Below are 19,730 nucleotides of genomic sequence, written 5' to 3' on the forward strand. Positions count from 1 at the left end.
TCCTGAACTTTTAGACCAAGGCTTAACTACTAGGTAGGATGACGAATCCTAGAAAACGTAATGAATGCTACTGCAACTGCGCACAGAAATATAGGTAGGTAAGTACCTACACATATCACTATCAACAGCTTTGATCCTACCTCAGAGTGGCTCAGACAACGAGCGAGGGTTCCCAGGATTACCACATATCCAAATATCGCTATACAATATAGTTACCTATTCAATAGGTACTCTACCTATTGTATACTATGTTAGAACTCAGATAACTATTTATTTAAGGGAACTATATTTCTTGCCAGCAAAGTTTATTTTTGTCATCAACTTGTATCAGCAAATTAATAGATCAACCGCAACAATATATTTTTGTCCTCAAATAAATAAAAAGTGTCCTCTGGTATGAATCAGCAAATAATATCAATACAAAAATCTAAAATAATAGATGGATTGCCAAAAAATTTGAGTTCATTACATAAATAAAAACTTTGTATGCAGAATATTATTTTTGCTCCTCAAATAATAACTGCGCCCGCAGAATAGTAGATTTGCCAGCAAATATATTGACTCTAGGTCGCATGTTGCGATTTCTTTTTAATTCATATTTTATCAGCATTGCAGTAGTTACATTATGATTGGTCCAGTTATTAAAACATTATAATTCGTTAGCAATTTAATACATGAGTTTACAAATTAGCGGAGACGGTGCTATGGAGAGAGCTATGCTTGGAGTTTCTCTGATGGATCGTATCAGAAATGAGATTATCCGTCAGAGGACCAAGGTTACCGACATACTTAGCTGTCAAAATATGCAAGCTGAAGAGGCAGTGGGCTGGTCATATCTGCCGAAGAACCGATAACCGTTGGGGTAGACGAGTTCTCGAGTCGAGACCACGAACAGGCAAACGGAGCGTTGGACGCCCTCCTGCCCGCTGGACTGACGATCTTAGGCGGATAGCCGGTAGTGGTTGGATGAGGAAGGCAGAGGACCGAATGTTGTGGCACTCCTTGGGAGCGGATCTATCTCCACCAGTGGATGATTATTGGCTGATGATGATGATGATGAAAAGAGGAAGTTTAAGTTTTAATTACAATAAGATTGCTTTTGATTAGAAGAAGATTAAGGTTTAAGTTATAATTAGAAGAAGGTTGTTTATGTTGTTTTTAATTAAGAATATTGATGATTTAAACTTAATTTTTTGTTTCATTTAAATATTAAACATAACATCGAGTTATGTGGACATACCTATTAAAATATATACATAAATGTTAACTTGCCACTTGATCATAAATCCCGGCAATTTTAAGTGATTATTTGTTGAATTGATTTAAAATTGTTTGGGGGCAAAAATTTGCTGGCAAATCTACTATTTTGCCTTCAAACCTATTATTTAGCAAATTCAAAACGGATTTAATTGGCGATCGTTTAAATGACACCCTTTATTTAACTACTTGTCTGAATACTATGGAACTACTAGAGGTATGTATAATTATTTATTATTAAAACTTTGTGAACTTTAATTAATTAATAAGCCTTCATCTACTCTTCTAAGTCATTCCCCCACCCAAAGGTTGCCTGGAAGAGATCGCTTTTAGCGGAAAGGCCGCCTGTTGTAATATTCTATTCTATTCCATTCTAAGCAGTACAACTGCAGCATGCTGCATAGCCTGGATTGCCTGCTGCATATTACACAATGTTTTATGTAAAAGTAGGTAGTAGATGTAGCTAAGTAAAAGTCTTACCAACTTATACTTAGTCCTGAAATCGTCGAATTTTCCTTGAGAGATAATCTACCGATGAATACTTAATTATCATAATAAATATATTAATAATTGCACAAAAATTACGCAATCTACGCAAAAATAAAACGGAAGTGGAAACTATCAAACTTCCACAAACTTCCCATTTCCGTTAATAGAGAAAATATTTTAGTTTTCCAAAAAAAAACTCAGTTATTATTCTGAGACCAAACGTGGCGCCGCGAACCACGCACTAGTAAAATATATTTCTGAAATACTCTTGAAAACATTGTTTATAGTGGCTGAACTGCTTGCTTTTATAATTTGATGATTGATTCAAATATTTACGATAAAATACCTTTTGAATCCGTTATTATTCTGAGAATTAATAATAAACAAGTGGCAACATTTTGGCAGCAGTAAACAAATCGAAATTTAAAAAATATCGTTTGAAAAGTCGTTGCCGGACGTTAACGATATTTTCTTACAAAATACAAGTAATAAATTTATTTATATGCTGATAACTGCTAGAAATACAAAAGAAATGTGTTAACAAGTTCATATTATTATTAATATATATTCGAAAAGTGCGGAAACGCTTGTGCGCAAAGCGTTAATCTTTTCATCACGTTTCATCATCACTCCCAAAATTCCGCCTCACAAAATGGATGATTTCTTAAAAATTGAGAAGATTGGTGAAGGTACTTACGGTGTAGTGTATAAGGGAAGAAATAAAATAACCGGACAATATGTGGCAATGAAGAAAATAAGATTGGAGTCTGAAGATGAGGGCATTCCTTCCACAGCTATTCGGTTTGTTTACCACGTTTTTACACTTAACATTCTTCTAATAATAACATGCAGTTAATTGTTATGCTTCGTTAAATCATCAACAAGTATATTTTGCCTCTGATAAGCATGAAACATGTGAATTTATAACCTTAACAATGTTGCACCTGTCATGTTGAAGTCATTGACCGATATTTTCCCGCTTCCAGGGAGATTTCATTGCTAAAAGAGCTGAACCACCCCAATATAGTGAAGTTGGAAGATGTACTCATGGAAGAATCCCGCCTGTACCTCATTTTTGAGTTCCTGTCAATGGATCTCAAGAAATACATGGATTCCCTGGGATCAGGCAAAGTAAGTTTAAATGTATTTAATGTTTTCAATGCTGAATGGTTTATTTTATTTCAGTATGAATTAATAAAATTGCATCAACTCAGTGAAGGTTTTAAAAGCTTTTCCGGGTTAAAAAGTTATCGACTATAAACAGACAAAAGTGGCCTGTGTTATCCGGACGTTTATTTCAGAAAGTTTCATGTAAATGGCATAAGTAGTAAACAAAACACACAAATTTTCTTATTTTCACACCCATCACAAATAATCAACATTCATCCCTTATGTATACCTTTTTAAAATCAGAATGCGATAAGCTTGTGTTACACTGTTCCTAAATATGTATCTCAATAGATTATACTTCAGTGGCGGTATGACTTATAATTTTGACCCGGAGATAAACAAGGACTTGACATGGTCAATAGGTCATTCTACTTTTTATAACTAGTCAGTTCACAAGGCTTTGCATATGCAATTTATTTATTTCAAACATTACCAACAGGGGTTGTTATAACGGTCTGTATGTACTTCACTAACCATTACATTTCCATGGTGTTGCCAGTTCATGGACCCGGGAGTGGTGAAGAGCTATCTGTATCAGATCAACAACGCGATCCTGTACTGCCACCAGCGACGCATCCTGCACCGAGACCTCAAGCCACAGAACCTGCTCATTGACAAGACTGGTATTATTAAGGTAACATCATCCATACCTGAATAGTTGATAACTTCTGATTGTATTCAGTGATGTGAAAGAGGCCTATGTGGTCATAGGAGTATATTGTTGACGACAATATACAGCCTTTCATAATTTAATCCTTAATTCTACATATACAATAGCCTAATTGAATATAATCATTGTAAGGTCTCAAATTACATTTTAAAGTTATACTTATCTACAGTGGATCTACATAAAACAAATGAATTCCTGTGAATAAATATTTAGGTTTTTCTCACTGGAATTCAATAATCATACCAAATGATATCAATACTTCCAAACTTTACCTATAAACATAGCTCTATACATAAAGTACTCTTTATTTGTGCACCATGGAAGAATAACAAAATTACATTGCAACTTAACTAGGGTACAAAAAGCAGTCTTATCGCTTATGGCAATCTCTTCCAGACAGCCTTTGGATGGATGGACTGAAAGATATACAAATTACCTACATATTTTATTCAGGTACCCTAAACAGTCAACCAAACATTCCAGGTAGCAGACTTCGGTCTGGGCCGCGCGTTCGGGGTCCCAGTGCGCGTGTACACGCACGAGGTGGTGACGCTGTGGTACCGCGCGCCCGAGGTGCTGCTCGGCAGTCAGAGGTAACCATCCAAAACCCAAGGGTAGGTCAGGGGCAGATTTACCTGACCTCCCATAGCGGTGGAGTTCAGGTTTCTTTGCACCACCTGTAGAAGTAGAAACTAAAGGAGTGCTTTGATAAAACACTACATGCAAGTGCAATAATCTGACATAGCCCAAGAATAGTATAGTTTAGTAATAGTTATAGTACATTCTGATTCGAGAAAGTTGGTACAGTCTGGTAGTATTTCATTTAGACTCCATTACGTTTCATGCACATTATGTTTGTCAGTATACCATGTAAGAAAACAGTAGGTCACCTCAAAAATAGGCAAATATTGCTAACTCGGGAACTTGTGTCTGTCTCGTCGATTTGTGAAGCTCACAATCAGTTAATCAAACCCTTCGTTAGTTCTATGAATACAGATTATGTTACAAGTTTTTGTTTGTGTGTTCTAGATATTCGTGCCCCATCGACATGTGGTCCGTGGGCTGCATATTCTCGGAGATGTCCTCAAGGAAGCCTCTGTTCCAGGGAGACTCCGAAATTGACCAGCTATTCCGCATCTTCAGGTTTGTTGACTTACTTCATTGTATTCTGTTATGCTGGCACCACACTTGGCTATTCGTACTTGTTATTGGATGTTTGCTGTATTTGCCAAATACCAAAAATTAAGCCAAATTCAGCAATAATTTTGGCGAATATACTGTCAGTTTTGGCAAAGACGGATAACGAAGTGGAGTGGTGAGTGGTAGGTGGTAGAATTATAAATGTGAAAGTGTTTACTAAGAAAAACTTTGTTCTTTATAAGTGCCATAGATCTTAGATAAGCTTTGTCGTGAGCGCGACATAAACTTCTTATCGGCAGGCATCGGGATTTTAGTTGATAAATAGTATTATAAGTTAAGTTGATGTGAGCGCCCATTATGACAACAGCTACGACGATGCCGGGGTATAATACCCTGATTCCCTGATTACTCCTACCGAGTAGAATGGCCGAGACAGTACCCTCGGCCGAGTACTGTCAGTTCATTGGTCGAGGATCAGCCGACGACGATACTATCTCGCCACTCTGCTCGGTAGGTGTCTTATTTGCGCTGCGGCCTGATATGATATGATGTGCCCGATCTTATAATATAATTTAATCTAGCTGATATACATGGAAATTAATTTAATTGGACCAAATACCGCTGGCAGGATGCTGCGGACGCCCACCGAGGACATCTGGCCGGGCGTGTCCTCCCTGCCCGACTACAAGCCCACCTTCCCCAACTGGAACACCTACAACCTGCACAACCACGTGAGTTATTACTACATATAATATTTACATTTCATATTTATTTATGAAAAAGTCACTAGAAATAGCCTACATCACAAATGACGTACAGTAAAAGCATACAAGAGCGTTGACTGTAATCCCCATATGGGTAGTCAGAGGTGACTCGCAACCGAATCACCCGCTTTTAAGTGTACATTTGTACTCACGTGACAGGTCGCGAGCCGTATCGCTGTTTTTAATGAGTACAGTGCTTTTAGGGTACACAATCTAGAACAGTGTTTTTCAACCTGTGGGTCGCGACCCCCCGGGGGGTCGCGAAGCTTCTGTAGGGGGGTCGCCAGAGGTCGAAAAAACTAAGAAGGTACTTTAGAGAAAAAATACAATTAATATTTATTTATTAATGATGGAGACCATCATTAATAATACTGTAACACACACATACATTCTGTGTAAAAAGTTCCAGGAAAATATCAATTAAACACAAAATGTTTGTTATTAATCCAAATTTATTTTATCACCTACAAATTATGCTCCTTCAGAAACGATACACATACGCCAACGAATTATCCAATCATCACAACATTTTTTAAAATGATGTTTCAAGTTTAGCATCTACTCACGGCGAATTTTCCTTATTGTCATCTATCGATTGAAAACAGTGCCACGAAGTGCCGTGAGCTGCAGCCATATCTGGTGAATATGGTGGATGCTCGATGGTATTTGTTGAGTGTTAGCTAAAAAATTCATATACAATAATGATCCTTGTGCGAAGGTGCATTATCGTGGTGCAAATTCTTTTCTCGTTTTTTCCACAAATCTGGCCTTCTTCATGTCGAATTTGCTCTCTTAAATTCCACTTAACCCGCAAATAATATTCTTCACTTACCGTTTGACTTTCTGGCAAGAATTCCGAGTGCACGTCACCACGATAGTCAAAGAAAACAATCATCATGACTTTGAAAGAAAAACTCAACCCTGGAAACAGCGTTTAAAAAAATGTTGTGATGATTTGATAATTCGTTGGCGTATGAAGTATCGTTTCTGAAGGACCGTACTTTGAGGGTGATAAAATAAATGTAATTTGGATAAATAACAAATACTTTTGTGTTTTATTGATTTTTTCCCGGTGAAGCGTAGTCGAGCTGGCTTCAGTGATCGTAACTGATCACTGAGGTTAAGCAACACATAGCACGGTCAGCCATTAGATGGGTGACCGATTTCAAGTTGTTCTTTTCTGGACGCTTCCGTGCTTCGGATGGCACGTTAAGCCGTGGGTCCCGGTGCTGTTTCGGCAGCAGTCGTTAAGCCTAGTCAGAGGCCCTCGAGCAGCTTGAACACATCTAACAGTCGGGTTGCCCACTTATCCGACAACATCAGTGCATTGTACTCATTTGAAAACGTCTCGCGACCTATCGTGAGTACAAATGTAGAGCGAAAAGCGGGTGACTCGCTTGCGAGTCACCTCTGACTACCCCTTCGGGGATTGCAGTCGTGAGCATAAATATTTATGTAAGTGTATGTCCCGGTACTTTTTACACATACATACATGTTTTTTTTTAAAACCGAAGGGTCAAGGGGGTCGCGAAATATTTTTTTATACCAGGGGGGTCGCATCATGAAAAAGGTTGAAAAACACTGATCTAGAATATAGATGTGCAGGTTTCCTCGCAATGTTTTCCTTCACCGTCTCATGAGTACATGTCAGCGCCGAGATGCGAACCCGCATCTCTTATCGGATTTTTCTGATAGGTAACAATGTTCTATACTGTATTTTTGTTATGTCATACATTTATATGTGTCATATGTTATGTCTACATTGCCCTGTTTTGTCCGGCTATGTAACCATTTGTAAGTTAATTTATTTAAAAAGGGTTCACCGTTCGCCCTATCGCCATTTATGACCTATTAACCTAACCCCAACCTCCACGCAGGTCCAAAACCTGGACGAGACCGGCATGAACCTCCTCCAGAAGATGCTGGTCTACGACCCGGTGCAGCGAATCAGCGCCAAAGACACGCGGCGCCACCGCTACTTCCGCGACGTGAAGTTGCCGCCGGGCCTCACGGCGCAGGCCGCGTACATCCGCTACAGCGCTGAAGACGACGGCCGAAGCGTCAACTAGATGGCGCTAGTTGTGGCGGGTTTGTTGGGGTTTCAAGCTCTTTTTAGGCTTAGTTTCACCATAGTCTGTTAGATCATCAATACCCTTGTTACATTGTAATGTCATGTCCATATTTAATTCTTGATCAAATGTGTCAAAAGTCAAACTAATTCCATGTTATGATCTAACAGAGTATGGTGAAACTGAGTTTAGCTTGCTATGATGCCATCGGTGATCGATTAAATGTGTATAGAAGTGGGTTTATATTTTACGTGCATCAGTGGAACTCATAGCTAGCTAGAGAGCTGTGAAACTTTGAATTTAGGTTTATTATAGACATTGCGAATGAAAAACTTGTGGAATAGACGTAAAGTGGTGTCGATCACTTTGCCATGTAGGTATTGATTAGGTTCGCTGCCAAATAGGTTTTACTTTCTGGCTCTTGCGTTTTGTAATGTTGATGCTGTTGAACCGGCATTCTTTGCAGTCTATGAATATCGGCTATGTTAGCAAGATATCACACTGTTGGAGCTTGATTGACTACCAGAGTGCATGAATGATGAACAGGTTTTCAGCCTAGTCATCGCGACATATCAGAGTGCCGAGTGTGAGTTTGTACCCTAATCATATAACTTGACGAATGCGTTGAAGATATTTATCTCGACTATTGCAGCAAAGACGCGCTCCGCATCCTCCCTTATCATTCGTTCAATAAACATAACATACGCCGCGCCGATGTAATTTTAGTCAAGTTATGTGGTTAGTACACTAGCATTCTTAACTCCTGATCAAGCTACCCTAGTGTTTTAGGATATTGTACAGTTCGGCGACCGGTGATAGCATTTAAATCGCTTGATGAAAATGTAGGTTCGGCTAGGTTTTAATTATGACATCGATTTGTATTTCTTAATTTATCATGTTTTATTGTACGTGGGTTTTTAGTGTGTCGTATTTCGGTGTAGTGTCGAGTATGATATTGTGATTTTATTGACGATAATCCATAATAATTACATGGTGCTATTTTGATATTCCTTAGAGGTGAAAAGAAAGATGGTTTCAAAATAATGTACTCAACGCACTTCTGTTTTTAAAATCTTCTCTTGAACTTCTCATTTCATATTTCCTAATAGACCTTCGAATTTTTATTTAAGTAATTGTATTGTCTGATTTAAAAAAAAGTGCCAAACCTCAACAAAAAACTGCCAATAAGCACTTTTTACGTAATTAATATTGTGAATAATGTTTAATTTTAATGTGACTGATCAAATATGACTTGCGAAGTCTAGTAATAATGGAAAATTGTGGCCTTCATTAAATACATTAATTCGTGATGCTGGAAGCACACTGTTGTAAAAACGAGACAATTTAAATTTGGTCATGTGAAAATTTAATATAACGATATGTCATTGATAGTAATAATGGTTTCGTAAAGACAGAAAAGTATTGGTAAAAGTGATTATATCGTTGAATCAAAATAATATAAGTTGTCTTGTATGTCTGCTCTCGTGTAGCGGTGTGTAATGAAATGCATTTAAATGATTCGTACTCCTTTTAGGTATTATTTTCCATCTGTATAAATATATTTTAATTACTTTTAGAATTCCATATCTTTTATTTCCTACCTACCTACTACCTATATTTCGCAAAGAATCGAGAGGATAACAGTAAACAGAAAATTATCTTCTTACATTTTATTTTGTCTAGTAAAATTGTGCTATTTATGTACAATTGACAAACTAAAAATACACATTTACAAATAAATATCGGCACTTCCTAAACTAGTTCATTTTAAATTAATATCTAATACGTAGACAATGTACAAAAACTTGAGTGATTATCATCCATTCATTAGGTTACAACAGAACTGGTTTAAATTATAAATAATATGTATACATAGTCCAGTGGAAGACAGTGGCACAGTAAAATGTTGTGATATTTCATTTACTTTACCTAGCAAAATAAAACTTAACATTTCTAATGCAGGAAATTACGTAATACATTACGTAGCAGTAGGTATTTTGTTTTATCACCACATCCGAAGACAAATATCTTGATTGTCGACAAATAGTTGTAAAACTTTACGTCGAATAATAATAATGACGCATCTTCCGATAGACTAAAGGTCTTCAGTTCTCACACGACTGCATATAACATTACCCTCAAGATTTCTACTAAGCACAGTCTCAATGGTGGATAGTGTAGATGGCTTGGTTGGGCGGCTGCTGCAGTATGATGCGGTGGGCCACGCCGCTCAGGTCTTGCTGGCCGAGGCCGGACACCGCCACTGTGCCTGGCTGTAGCTGTGGAAGAGAACAAGGTAAAGTTTATAACTATGAGTTTATGACTGATAGCAATTATTTGAAGAAGTAGTAGTACAGAGGGTTAGATTGAATGTTGGTATTGTAAGGCGAAAAGGGGATTTCAGAGTCATTCCGAAATTCATCATTTATTTAGGACCTAAATTAAAAAAAACAATAAATTGAAAAAACAAAATCATGGAAAAAATTGGTAAAAAAAATCTTCAATAAATCTAAGAAAATGTCAAGTGACTACGGAGAACAAAAGTTGTTCTGAATGACCCCCTCTTTTCAGCATATATGTATAAATACTACCATTTCCATACCACCCTATTTACGTATATAAGTATATATTTTTTTTGTTAATTACCTGTAAGATATTCGGCAGCATGGTCTGGCACGACGAGGTGGCCACGTGCAGTTGTTGCTGCTGCACTTGTTGCACGCCCACCGCCTGAGAATAGCATATCATTAGTTACATTACTGAGCTGTGGTAGCTCAGTCGGAGATGCGGGTTCGAATCCTGCCGCTGACATGTGCCAATGAGTTCTTTGGAATTTAAGTACAAGGAAACCTGCATATCTAAATAATATATGTGAATCAACCAATCCGCCCTGGACCAGCGTGGTGGGGAATGGTCCAAGCTTAGGAAGGCAGTTTCGACCTTGGGGATATGCACAAAGGTTCCACTCGAGAGAGCCAGGTGCAGGACACCCCCACAGAGAATAGAATAGATGGTATGTACTCACGTGGATCTGTATCGGTTGGTGCTGCGGGTGGATCTGTATTGTCTGCACTTGAAGTTGCTGCGGCTGCTGCTGCTAAAATATATTGTGAGGGTTAGTATCTTTAATAAAACTGCTAAATATTTTAAAAATATACTTATTTTCATGAATATTTTCAGTTAAGTAAGTGGGTATATGGATATACGCGCTTCGGAATAATTCATTCTCAGAACCTGCACAAATACGACTAACAGTACAATGAAAATAAATTTTAGTGACTAATGAGTTCGGTTATACTTCAGTGTTTATTTAAGAGACCCGCAGGCTGGAAAGTATTATAACTCAGCTCGTTATTGGCGAAATATATCTAACTACTAAAAGCCAAGTTATCACTCACACATACACATTCTTCAAATAAAATCAGTTATGGCGAGAGAAATAAATCTATTTCGAACACCTGTATAAAGTGTGTAGGTAAGTATGTATGAATAATAAATAGCCTTTATTTACCGTATTGACGTGCTGGGTTTGCTGTAGTTGCAAGGACTGGACGGATGATATGACTGGATATGCTTGTTGCGCGCCCTGGAATAAAACATAATTGTTATTTTAGCAAAACTCTACCTCTATTTTGTTGCTATAGCTAGGTGTCAATTTCAATTTTTAAGAATGCTAAATAAGATATTATTATGTAACATGCAAAAATTAGTAAGTATCAATTAAAATATTCACCTGTGGCACATGTTGATGGATCAACTGCTGGACACCACCAACTTGCAACACCTAAAAAGAAATGCATTAACTTATTAGTTCAATTAATAAAACAATGAACAACTCCTTATACCTGGATCTTTTATTCGACGGAATTCTGACAGTTATCTACTTTTGACATGTCAGAGATCACAAACCTTTTTTGGCTGAGCCTTTTTTTCAATACGAGTCTGGAGGGCCACTACCAAAATCAAACGAACGAAAGAACAAGAGCTCGGCTCTATCTCGTTGTATTAAGCGTGCCGATTGCGTGACAATTCTTGTTCGTTCGTTCGTCGATGTAGAGAGTGACCCCCCTGAACATCTAAGTCTAAACTACTCTATACATTTTATTTGTTAGTGAATGTACCTGTCCATTTTATTAAGTGCGGCGCTCCAAATTAAAAGGGGATATACCTACGGTGAGTAATAATTACGTCCCTTTACATCACAAAAATAATAAACTTAATTAAAGTATAAATTAATAAATAAAGAAAAAATATAATTGATTATTAAAATATCTAATCGATCCTTAAATAATAATAAGAGCGGTGGTAGCTCTGTCGGGTAAGCGCCCGCTTCTCACGCAAGAGATGCGGGTTCGAATCCCGGCGCTGACATGTACCAATGAGTTCTTTTAACTTAAGTACAATGTATACCATCGCTCTTACAGTGAAGGAAAACATCGTGAGGAAACCTGCATATCTAGATTTAGCACATCTAGATATGTGAACCCACTAACCCGCAGTGGACCAGCGTGGTGGGAAATGGTCCAAGCTTAGGAAGGCAGTTTAGACCTTGGGGATATGCACAAAGGTTTTACTCGAGAGAGCCAGGTGCAGGTACTTACATCCCCAAAGAGAATAGAATAGAATATCTAATCATTATTAATCCTAACCGATTATGATGATACTTATACTGCTCAATGTAAGCCATTAAAACAATTAATAGTGGCAATTGGTTCAATCGTTTCGGAGATATGCGTGGACAAACATTATAAACATACATACATCTATAAAATTTTGCAAGTATATTTGTTTGTTGTGCAGTCCCAATAATCTTACATAAGTACATACAAGTATGTACCGAATAAAGAATCTTTTTTTTAAATCGATTAAAAAGGTTTACTATCCCTGAATTTAGTAGGAAGTGATGCCAGCTAAAGAATAAAATAAAGTAATTAATATAAATTCCATACATTATCTGTCATTTAATTTTTTTATTGCCCAGAAATGGATCCAAATTTTTCCTTTTTTCGGTTAAGAGCTTTTTAAGTAGCATCACTTTTGAAATGCCAGAATTCCGTCGAATAAAAGATCCAGGTATAGATAGATAGAGATAGATAGGCCTCTTAGTAAACGATTACGGGGAGATATTTTGTCACTTTTACCTAGTTCCAAATAACAACACAACTCACCTGCTGTAACTGCTGCGGCGACTGCTGCTGGTGATGATGATGGACTTGGACCTGTTGCTGTTGGACCTGGACCTGTTGCTGTTGGACTTGAACCTGTTGTTGTTGGACCTGGACTTGCTGTTGGACCTGTTGTTGTTGTTGGACTTGTTGCTGCTGCACTTGTTGTTGCTGTTCTTGATCCTGGTGATGTGTTAGAATGTCATGATCAGTATATCCGTACCGACTATTTGCTGTACTGTCAGTTATAGCACTTGTAAGCCATCGTATGCATAATGTTATCTATGTTTGAATATCACATGTATACATACATATACTGTAATATAATGTAATCCCCTAAGGGGTAGTCAGAGGTAACTCACAAGCGAGTCACCTGCTTTTCGCTGTACATTAAGAACAGCATCTCTGGCAAGAAAAGCGGACTGAGCTATCACCGCTCTCTGAGATATCATAATATTATGCAAAAAGTTATTAAACTTTGTAAATCAGTTGAATCCAAAGGCTAAAAAAAACTTGATCTGTAAAACCTCATTTAAATAACATTATACATACCTGCACGTGCGTGCTGATCATGTGCTTCTTGAGCGTGTGCATGTACATGTAAGACTTCATGCAGACGCCGCACTTGTAGCGCTTCACGGCGCGCGAGGGGGACGAGGGCGGCTGCGGGGAGAGGAGGGTCATAATGATAATAACATTCATTAATTCAAGTAACCAGGGGAAGCAGTGGACCAGAGCGGCACAGGACCGGAAGAATTGGCGAACAAAAATAAGACCTATAATTACTCAACAGTGGGCAATAGAAGGCTTATGATGATGATGACGATTATTCAAGTAACCAACACGCAATGGACCCGCGCGTCCACCAACCCGCACAGGGCCAGCGTGGTAGACTAGGTCTAAAATCATTCATTGAAAGGAGACTCGTGCCCCAGTAGTGGGGACGTGTTGGGTCGTGATGATGATGCAAGTAACAAGACTCATGTTTAGTAGACATGGTTTATAAAATTCTCCGACCATGTTCAACCCTCAAGGCTCTACGACTGTCGTGGTGCTATAGCAATAAGAGCTACATTAAAAAGTCACGAAATCACTGTCGTAGATTTCTGTGGCTATTCAGATACTCATGACTCAGCAACAAAGCTAATAATTCGCGTACCTGTAGTGTTTCCGACTGGATGGGCTGCTCCTCTGTCGCACACTCCATGTCCTTTTCCTGAGCTTGCTCCGAACTCGCCTCAGACTCCTCGTTCTTCAGCTGATGGCTCTTCATGTGCTTCTTGTACGACCGCGATTCTACGTACGCTGTGGGTGAGAATTTATTGATTTGAAAACTTCAACACGAATAATAATAGCAAAATTACTGTGATATTTTATGTGTGGAAACTGTGGTAAAGTGTTATTTCATGAGCATCACCAAACAGGCTCCTGGATATATGCCTCTATTTAAGGCAGTGGAGACGAGCGGAGTTTGGGGTGGTGAAGCTAAAGCCCTCATAAGGGATCTAGGCCGCCGTATTGCCTCGCGAGGACATGATCGTCGCTCCGGGTCGTAAGGCTCTCTCTTGCTATTCAAAGAGGTAACGCTGCAAGCATTATGGGTACTTTTGGGCCAGGTATGACTCGTGGCGGATTATTAGATTAATTTAATTTTACTTTTTACTTTGACGAAGCATGTTACGCTGACGATGACGATGTTCTAGACAGAATGACGAAGATTGTTAATATCTATTCCTGAATTATATTTAATTTTATATATATAACTCAAAGAACTCAAATGATATATTTTTGTTGCCCAGACTACCTATAAAGTAATTTAGAATTTCAACTTTTACCTTATTCATCTATTTAAGATTTAACTACATCTTCAAATCGCGCGCTAAGTGTGTGGTTCCTTTAGTGCGTTGCGTCGCGTGGTTAAAAAGGAACTGACTGTCATAAACTTAAAAAATATATGTCCATGCCTTTGGGACACCACGCCTCAACGCATCAATTGGGCCTCACCCTAAACAAAGCAATAGTAACTTACATTTCCCGCATATATTGCAAGTATGCTTCTTCTCCCCAGTATGATATCGTCTATGAACAGCCAGGTACGACGCCGAGCTAAATCTTTGCTCGCAGTATTCACACGCGAATAGCTTCTCTCCAGTGTGTTTGCTACTGTGGACTCGGAGCTCAGTGCGAGACGTGCAGCCTTTACAGCAGATCGGGCATATGAATCTGGGGAGGAGGAAAATAACTGTTAATTATAATTATTTTTAAAGTTGTCTGTAAATAACTAAAAGGTGGGATGAAATTATTACTTTCCGTCCCTAGGGAGAATTGCTTTCTGATTAGCTATAATTAATCGCGTTATATGAAACTGGTTGGATGGGCTGTAAAATGTACTTCGATATTGCAGACGGCGGCGTCATTAAGCTAGTCGTCGTCACCGGAGCTTCTTCATTGGTCGTGAGTGTATTAAATAATAACGCCACTTATGAATAGACTTACTTCTTATGTCCGGTGTGCGTGAGCAGGTGGTTGTTGCGCGCGGACGAGGTGGTGAACCGCGCGGCGCACAGCTTGCAGCAGTACGGCTTCTCGCCGGTGTGCGTGCGCCGGTGGTAGATCAGCGCCGACTGCTGCGCGAACTTGCGCGAGCAGTATTGGCACTCGAACGGCTTTTCACCTGGGGATAAGTGAAAATTGCCTCATTCTCGGCACTCGGTAGTTGTCTGAAAGGGGGTTGAAAGTACCACGTTTCTTGACAATTGGAATTTTATAAAAAATAAATTTCTTTCACCCCTAGGTGAACAATGTTAACTAATGTAACCCCTAGGTCAAAAATTACTTTAAATGCATTGATGTTATACGAAAAATCATATCAGAATTTGTTATATTAAGCCAATCCTTGGGCTACAAAAGTGGTATACCTAGTAAGCCGAATCGACATTCCAAAAATCGTAGAGCCAAAGTTGTTTGAGATGAACCCGTGAAACAACACCCTGTATAAATAAACATGTTCGATTCCACTAACCAGTATGCACCCTCATATGCGCGTTCAGCTTGGACACCTCGTAGAATGCTTTGTTGCAAACATTGCACACGTGGTTGCGGATGCCTCTGTGCTTCTTCATGTGCTGGCAGAGCGTGGAGTGGCGGCGGAACGTCTTGCCGCACTCGAGGCATTTGAGAGGCTTCTCACCGGTGTGTAGGCGGAAATGTACCTAAGGTTTACATAATAGAAGTTAAAGGTCGTTAAGCACAGCGAAAAACGGTTATTGCCCTTTATAAGGGAAGAAAGAGCATGCTGGCAAAAATAAGTTGACAAAAATAACAAAAGATATGGATATCATTTGCTCATCGCTTAGATTATCTGCTGGGGCCGGAGTGTCTTATAGATCTTAGAATAATAACGGCCTTGTGATTTGAAATCATAGGTTTATTACTTCTATGTCCTAAATGTTTCAAACCAGAAACTCACTTTCAAATCAGTAGGATTGTAGAATCTTTGCGAGCACATATTGCACACATACGGCCTCTCCCCTCTATGTCTGGCCATGTGAGAGCGCAGCGCGTAGCCGCTGTAGAATCTTTTCTCGCAAACAGTGCACTGATGCGTTTTCTGCTCGAAGTGCGTTTGTCTATGGCGGTAGAGGAGAGTTTTCGTTGAGAAGGTTCGTTGACAGACGGAGCACGTCGGTTGTTTTGGAGGTCGAGGCTCGTGCGTTCGCATGTGCATTTTCAGCATACCTGGACCCTGGAAATATGTTAAAGGTTAAACTTTTATAATAAAATATCTGAGATACGAGAGAAAAAAAAACTCATTTTCTAAAGTAGCTTTCATTACAGGGTTGAGGTTGGTTGAGGTCATGATTTTGATGCCAATAATCATGACTTACAACCCTATAACGAATGCTTATCAGGAATCCTACTTTACATGTTTTGTTACTTATCACAGTTTACAAAATATACGGCTAAATCTTTTTTTGGCCTAGGGATGAGCACAAAGACAGCCAAATACATTTTTTTATTCTGTAATTCCTCATAGGCGAAAATGACTCACCTTAAAAGTCCTATCACACAGCGGACACATCGGGGGCTTCTTGCAATTCGCTTTTATCCAGTTGCTATGGCTTCTCATGTGCTGCTTCAGCCAGCGTGCATGTTTGAACTCCTTGTGACAGAGGTTGCAGACGTGGCGGCCCGGCGCGACGGTGGCTGACGCTTGGAAGACCACCAGTTGAAGGTAGTTCTCTTCATCTGAGTTGAGCGCTTCGTCGGGCTTGTCCAGTTGGTTGGTGGGGGACTCTTGCTGCTGGTGGAAGGAGGATGGTTAAGTGGTTGGCATGTTAAGGACAATAGTGCCTAAGTATTGAAGTAGTCAGATAAATGGATCGAGTTTCTTTCGGGAATGTTATAAATCTATAAACTAAATAGTGTTTGTTCAGACTGTGGTCTATCTATAAGTACAATATAGCCAAATGATCCTCTTTCGCACCATAGTGCCTAATTTTATTTATTAGAAATATAACTGCATGAATTAATCCAAGAATTTAAAACAGATTTAGAGTAGACATAGTTATGCTGAGCTTGAGCTGATTTTCCGCATTTAGCTTCTAATGGGCCACCGATATTAGCTTAAAGTCCATTTCTGCAACTTGGCATGTTACTGTACATGTGACTCACCTTCTCAGCGACAGGAACATACTCAATCTCCACCTTCTCCTCCACGCTGCCGCTGGTGACAGTGTCATCGGTGAAGAGCCCGTCCAGCGGGGCCAGCCCGCTCGGCAGCGCCTGCATGTGGGGCATCTCGATGAACATGAACGGGGCGTCTTGACACATCTCCATCTCGTCTTTTTTCTAGAAAAGACAGTGTTTGTTAAGGACACCATGACAAAGACAATGTATAAAAATGATTTATAAGCAGTATGATATGTGCTCTTCATAAATAATATTATATGTTGGAGCACTGGCTGTCATGATATTGCAATGCTATGCACAACAGTAATATTAGTTCAATGTGCATGACACAAGTTCTGGTACCTAGTTAGTATTGTGGCAGTGACTGGCCGTACCAAGTTTGCCACTATGGTGAAAGGAGTAGCTATATTGTCAGTAGCTGACTGCCGCTGGCCTAAAAGCAGTGGAGGTATATTGTATACAGGTGTCCAGGATTTGAGTGAAAAAATGGAAACATGGACCACATTTTTTTCCCCACATGTGAATGATTGATATTTGTGGCATGCATACATTATAGGAATTATAACTACTTACTCAATATTAATTTTACAAAGTATAAAAGATCAAAACATGCATACCATAGACATGACAGCCTCATTCTTCATAGCGAGCGAGGTGCAATACTCCCGCAGCTTGATGTCATTCCTTTCAACCAGCTCCTTGAAGGAGTGGCAGCGGGAGATCTGGTGCACGCACTGCAGACACAGCTGAGACGGCAGCCCATCCCCTACAGCCACCTGTGTTGTTTATAATGCCTGTTATAATTCTTCTTCATCAAACATTTCAAAATTAATAATGCACCCGTCTAATAATTTAGTTGTTGCTACGTCACTCAGGAGGCTCCTTTCATGATCATGCCCCAATTATTGTTAAAAATTAATATTAATTGAATCATGATAGCAATCAGCATGGAACATAGTTGAATTTTTATCATTTAATTGTTTATCTCCGAACTTTAATAATTACTTAAAGTATAATTCTGTTATTAGTGAATAGTGATAACCTTTCTCTATTTATTCTCCAATAAGTAATCTTACTATTGTAAATCCAGCTTTTAGGGCAAATAAATAAATAAAATAAAAGTTTAAAAAAGCTCCTGACTTGTTCTTGAACAAAAACAGCTGATTAGAGTGACACTCGCATCACTTCTCAAGTTAAGATTTCACTATCCCTATCATTCCAAGCGTCATCCCTGTGACGGGACAGAGACGGCATCATTTCTCATTGAATTTTAATAATGCCAATGAGGTCATCGCATCTACTCGGAATACTATACGCATTTCTAAACAAAGAAGGACAGCTAGTGATGCACATAGCTTTGGTGAGTGTGTGCGAAAGAGATATCAATATATTTGAGAAAATCATTTTTATTCAAAATCGTACTCACCTGAACTTTGGAAATGCCCATCAACATGGTTGCAGTAAGTTGTTCGAAGAGAGGTCTCATATCTTTTTTGATCTGCAGGCAAGCTCTGCAGATCTTATCCAATCGCAAATTCTGCATTTGCGCCGCAGCCATTTTGATACAGCTACCGAACGCTTTGCCTTTTTAGTCACAGAAAAGATTTCGGCACCTCACAATTGAAAATTATTTATGAAAGTTTTTTTTACATATTTAAAAGTGAGACAAAATTTCTAGAGAACAAAGACAATAGCAAATACGCTTTGCACTTGAAAAACCGAGATAAAACGACCCAGTCGACGTGAGCAATACGAAACTGCAGACTGTGGGGGGTGAGGACTGAGGAAGCGGGAGGGAGGAAGACAAATGGAACGCAACACGCACGCATGGCAAGTAGCTCTACTTGGAGCGATACTAAACGCTACCACACAAAAATAAACTCTATGTTCTTAAATTTAGAACATATTTTGATAGTAGCGTTTTTGCTGATGGCAAAAATAAAATCGTTTAAGTATAGCATGCCATGTCTGCCATGAGCATGCCTTGTAGAAATAAATATATCAGTTTTAGCGGATTTAGTTTATTATTATTGTTTACTTTATAATTTAGGAATTAATAAACATAAATGGTTTGAAAAATGAAATTTATTAGAAAGAGATGACAGTATCGGGAAACCTAATGTTTGGTCTCTGCTTGGCATCTGCTTGGTATGAGTTAGTACGAAAGAGATAGATGCTGGTTGATAAGTTTGGTAAGTCATTTTTTGTTAGGGTTTGATAGGGTTCTGGTTTAGGGTTGCATTGCAAGCCAACTTTGTTTTGTGTGAGTTTTTTGCATTACCGCTACATTAGCCGCCATAGGAACGCCAACTTA

General features: G+C 38.9%; 3 protein-coding genes across 3 annotated transcripts; 1 reads left to right on the plus strand and 2 right to left on the minus strand.

The window, feature by feature from the left end:
- Window positions 1–2,163: 2,163 nt before the first annotated feature.
- LOC119693834 (cyclin-dependent kinase 1) lies at window positions 2,164–7,645 on the plus strand. The gene is made up of 7 exons (XM_038118558.2): window positions 2,164–2,547; window positions 2,733–2,877; window positions 3,416–3,550; window positions 4,070–4,179; window positions 4,616–4,729; window positions 5,355–5,457; window positions 7,368–7,645. Exons 1-7 carry the CDS (start codon window positions 2,399–2,401, stop codon window positions 7,557–7,559), a joined length of 948 nt encoding a protein of 315 aa, XP_037974486.1. The 5' UTR covers window positions 2,164–2,398; the 3' UTR covers window positions 7,560–7,645.
- Window positions 7,646–9,214: 1,569 nt separating this feature from the next.
- LOC125489725 (putative uncharacterized protein DDB_G0271606) lies at window positions 9,215–13,408 on the minus strand. Its single transcript, XM_048626562.1, has 7 exons — window positions 13,277–13,408; window positions 12,728–12,907; window positions 11,293–11,343; window positions 11,071–11,145; window positions 10,585–10,656; window positions 10,206–10,289; window positions 9,215–9,838 (listed from the first exon to the last, which is right to left on the minus strand). Exons 1-7 carry the CDS (start codon window positions 13,406–13,408, stop codon window positions 9,722–9,724), a joined length of 711 nt encoding a protein of 236 aa, XP_048482519.1. The 3' UTR covers window positions 9,215–9,721.
- A 406-nt stretch (window positions 13,409–13,814) lies between these two features.
- Window positions 13,815–19,195, minus strand: LOC119693833 (gastrula zinc finger protein XlCGF57.1). Its single transcript, XM_048626563.1, has 9 exons — window positions 18,843–19,195; window positions 18,034–18,192; window positions 17,399–17,575; window positions 16,776–17,027; window positions 16,194–16,469; window positions 15,747–15,936; window positions 15,221–15,398; window positions 14,754–14,947; window positions 13,815–14,029 (listed from the first exon to the last, which is right to left on the minus strand). The coding sequence occupies exons 1-9, from the start codon at window positions 18,972–18,974 to the stop codon at window positions 13,815–13,817; spliced, it is 1,773 nt and encodes a 590-aa protein (XP_048482520.1). The 5' UTR covers window positions 18,975–19,195.
- Window positions 19,196–19,730: the final 535 nt, after the last annotated feature.

Source organism: Plutella xylostella, chromosome 16 (assembly GCF_932276165.1).
Source record: "Plutella xylostella chromosome 16, ilPluXylo3.1, whole genome shotgun sequence".
Taxonomy (NCBI): domain Eukaryota; kingdom Metazoa; phylum Arthropoda; class Insecta; order Lepidoptera; family Plutellidae; genus Plutella; species Plutella xylostella.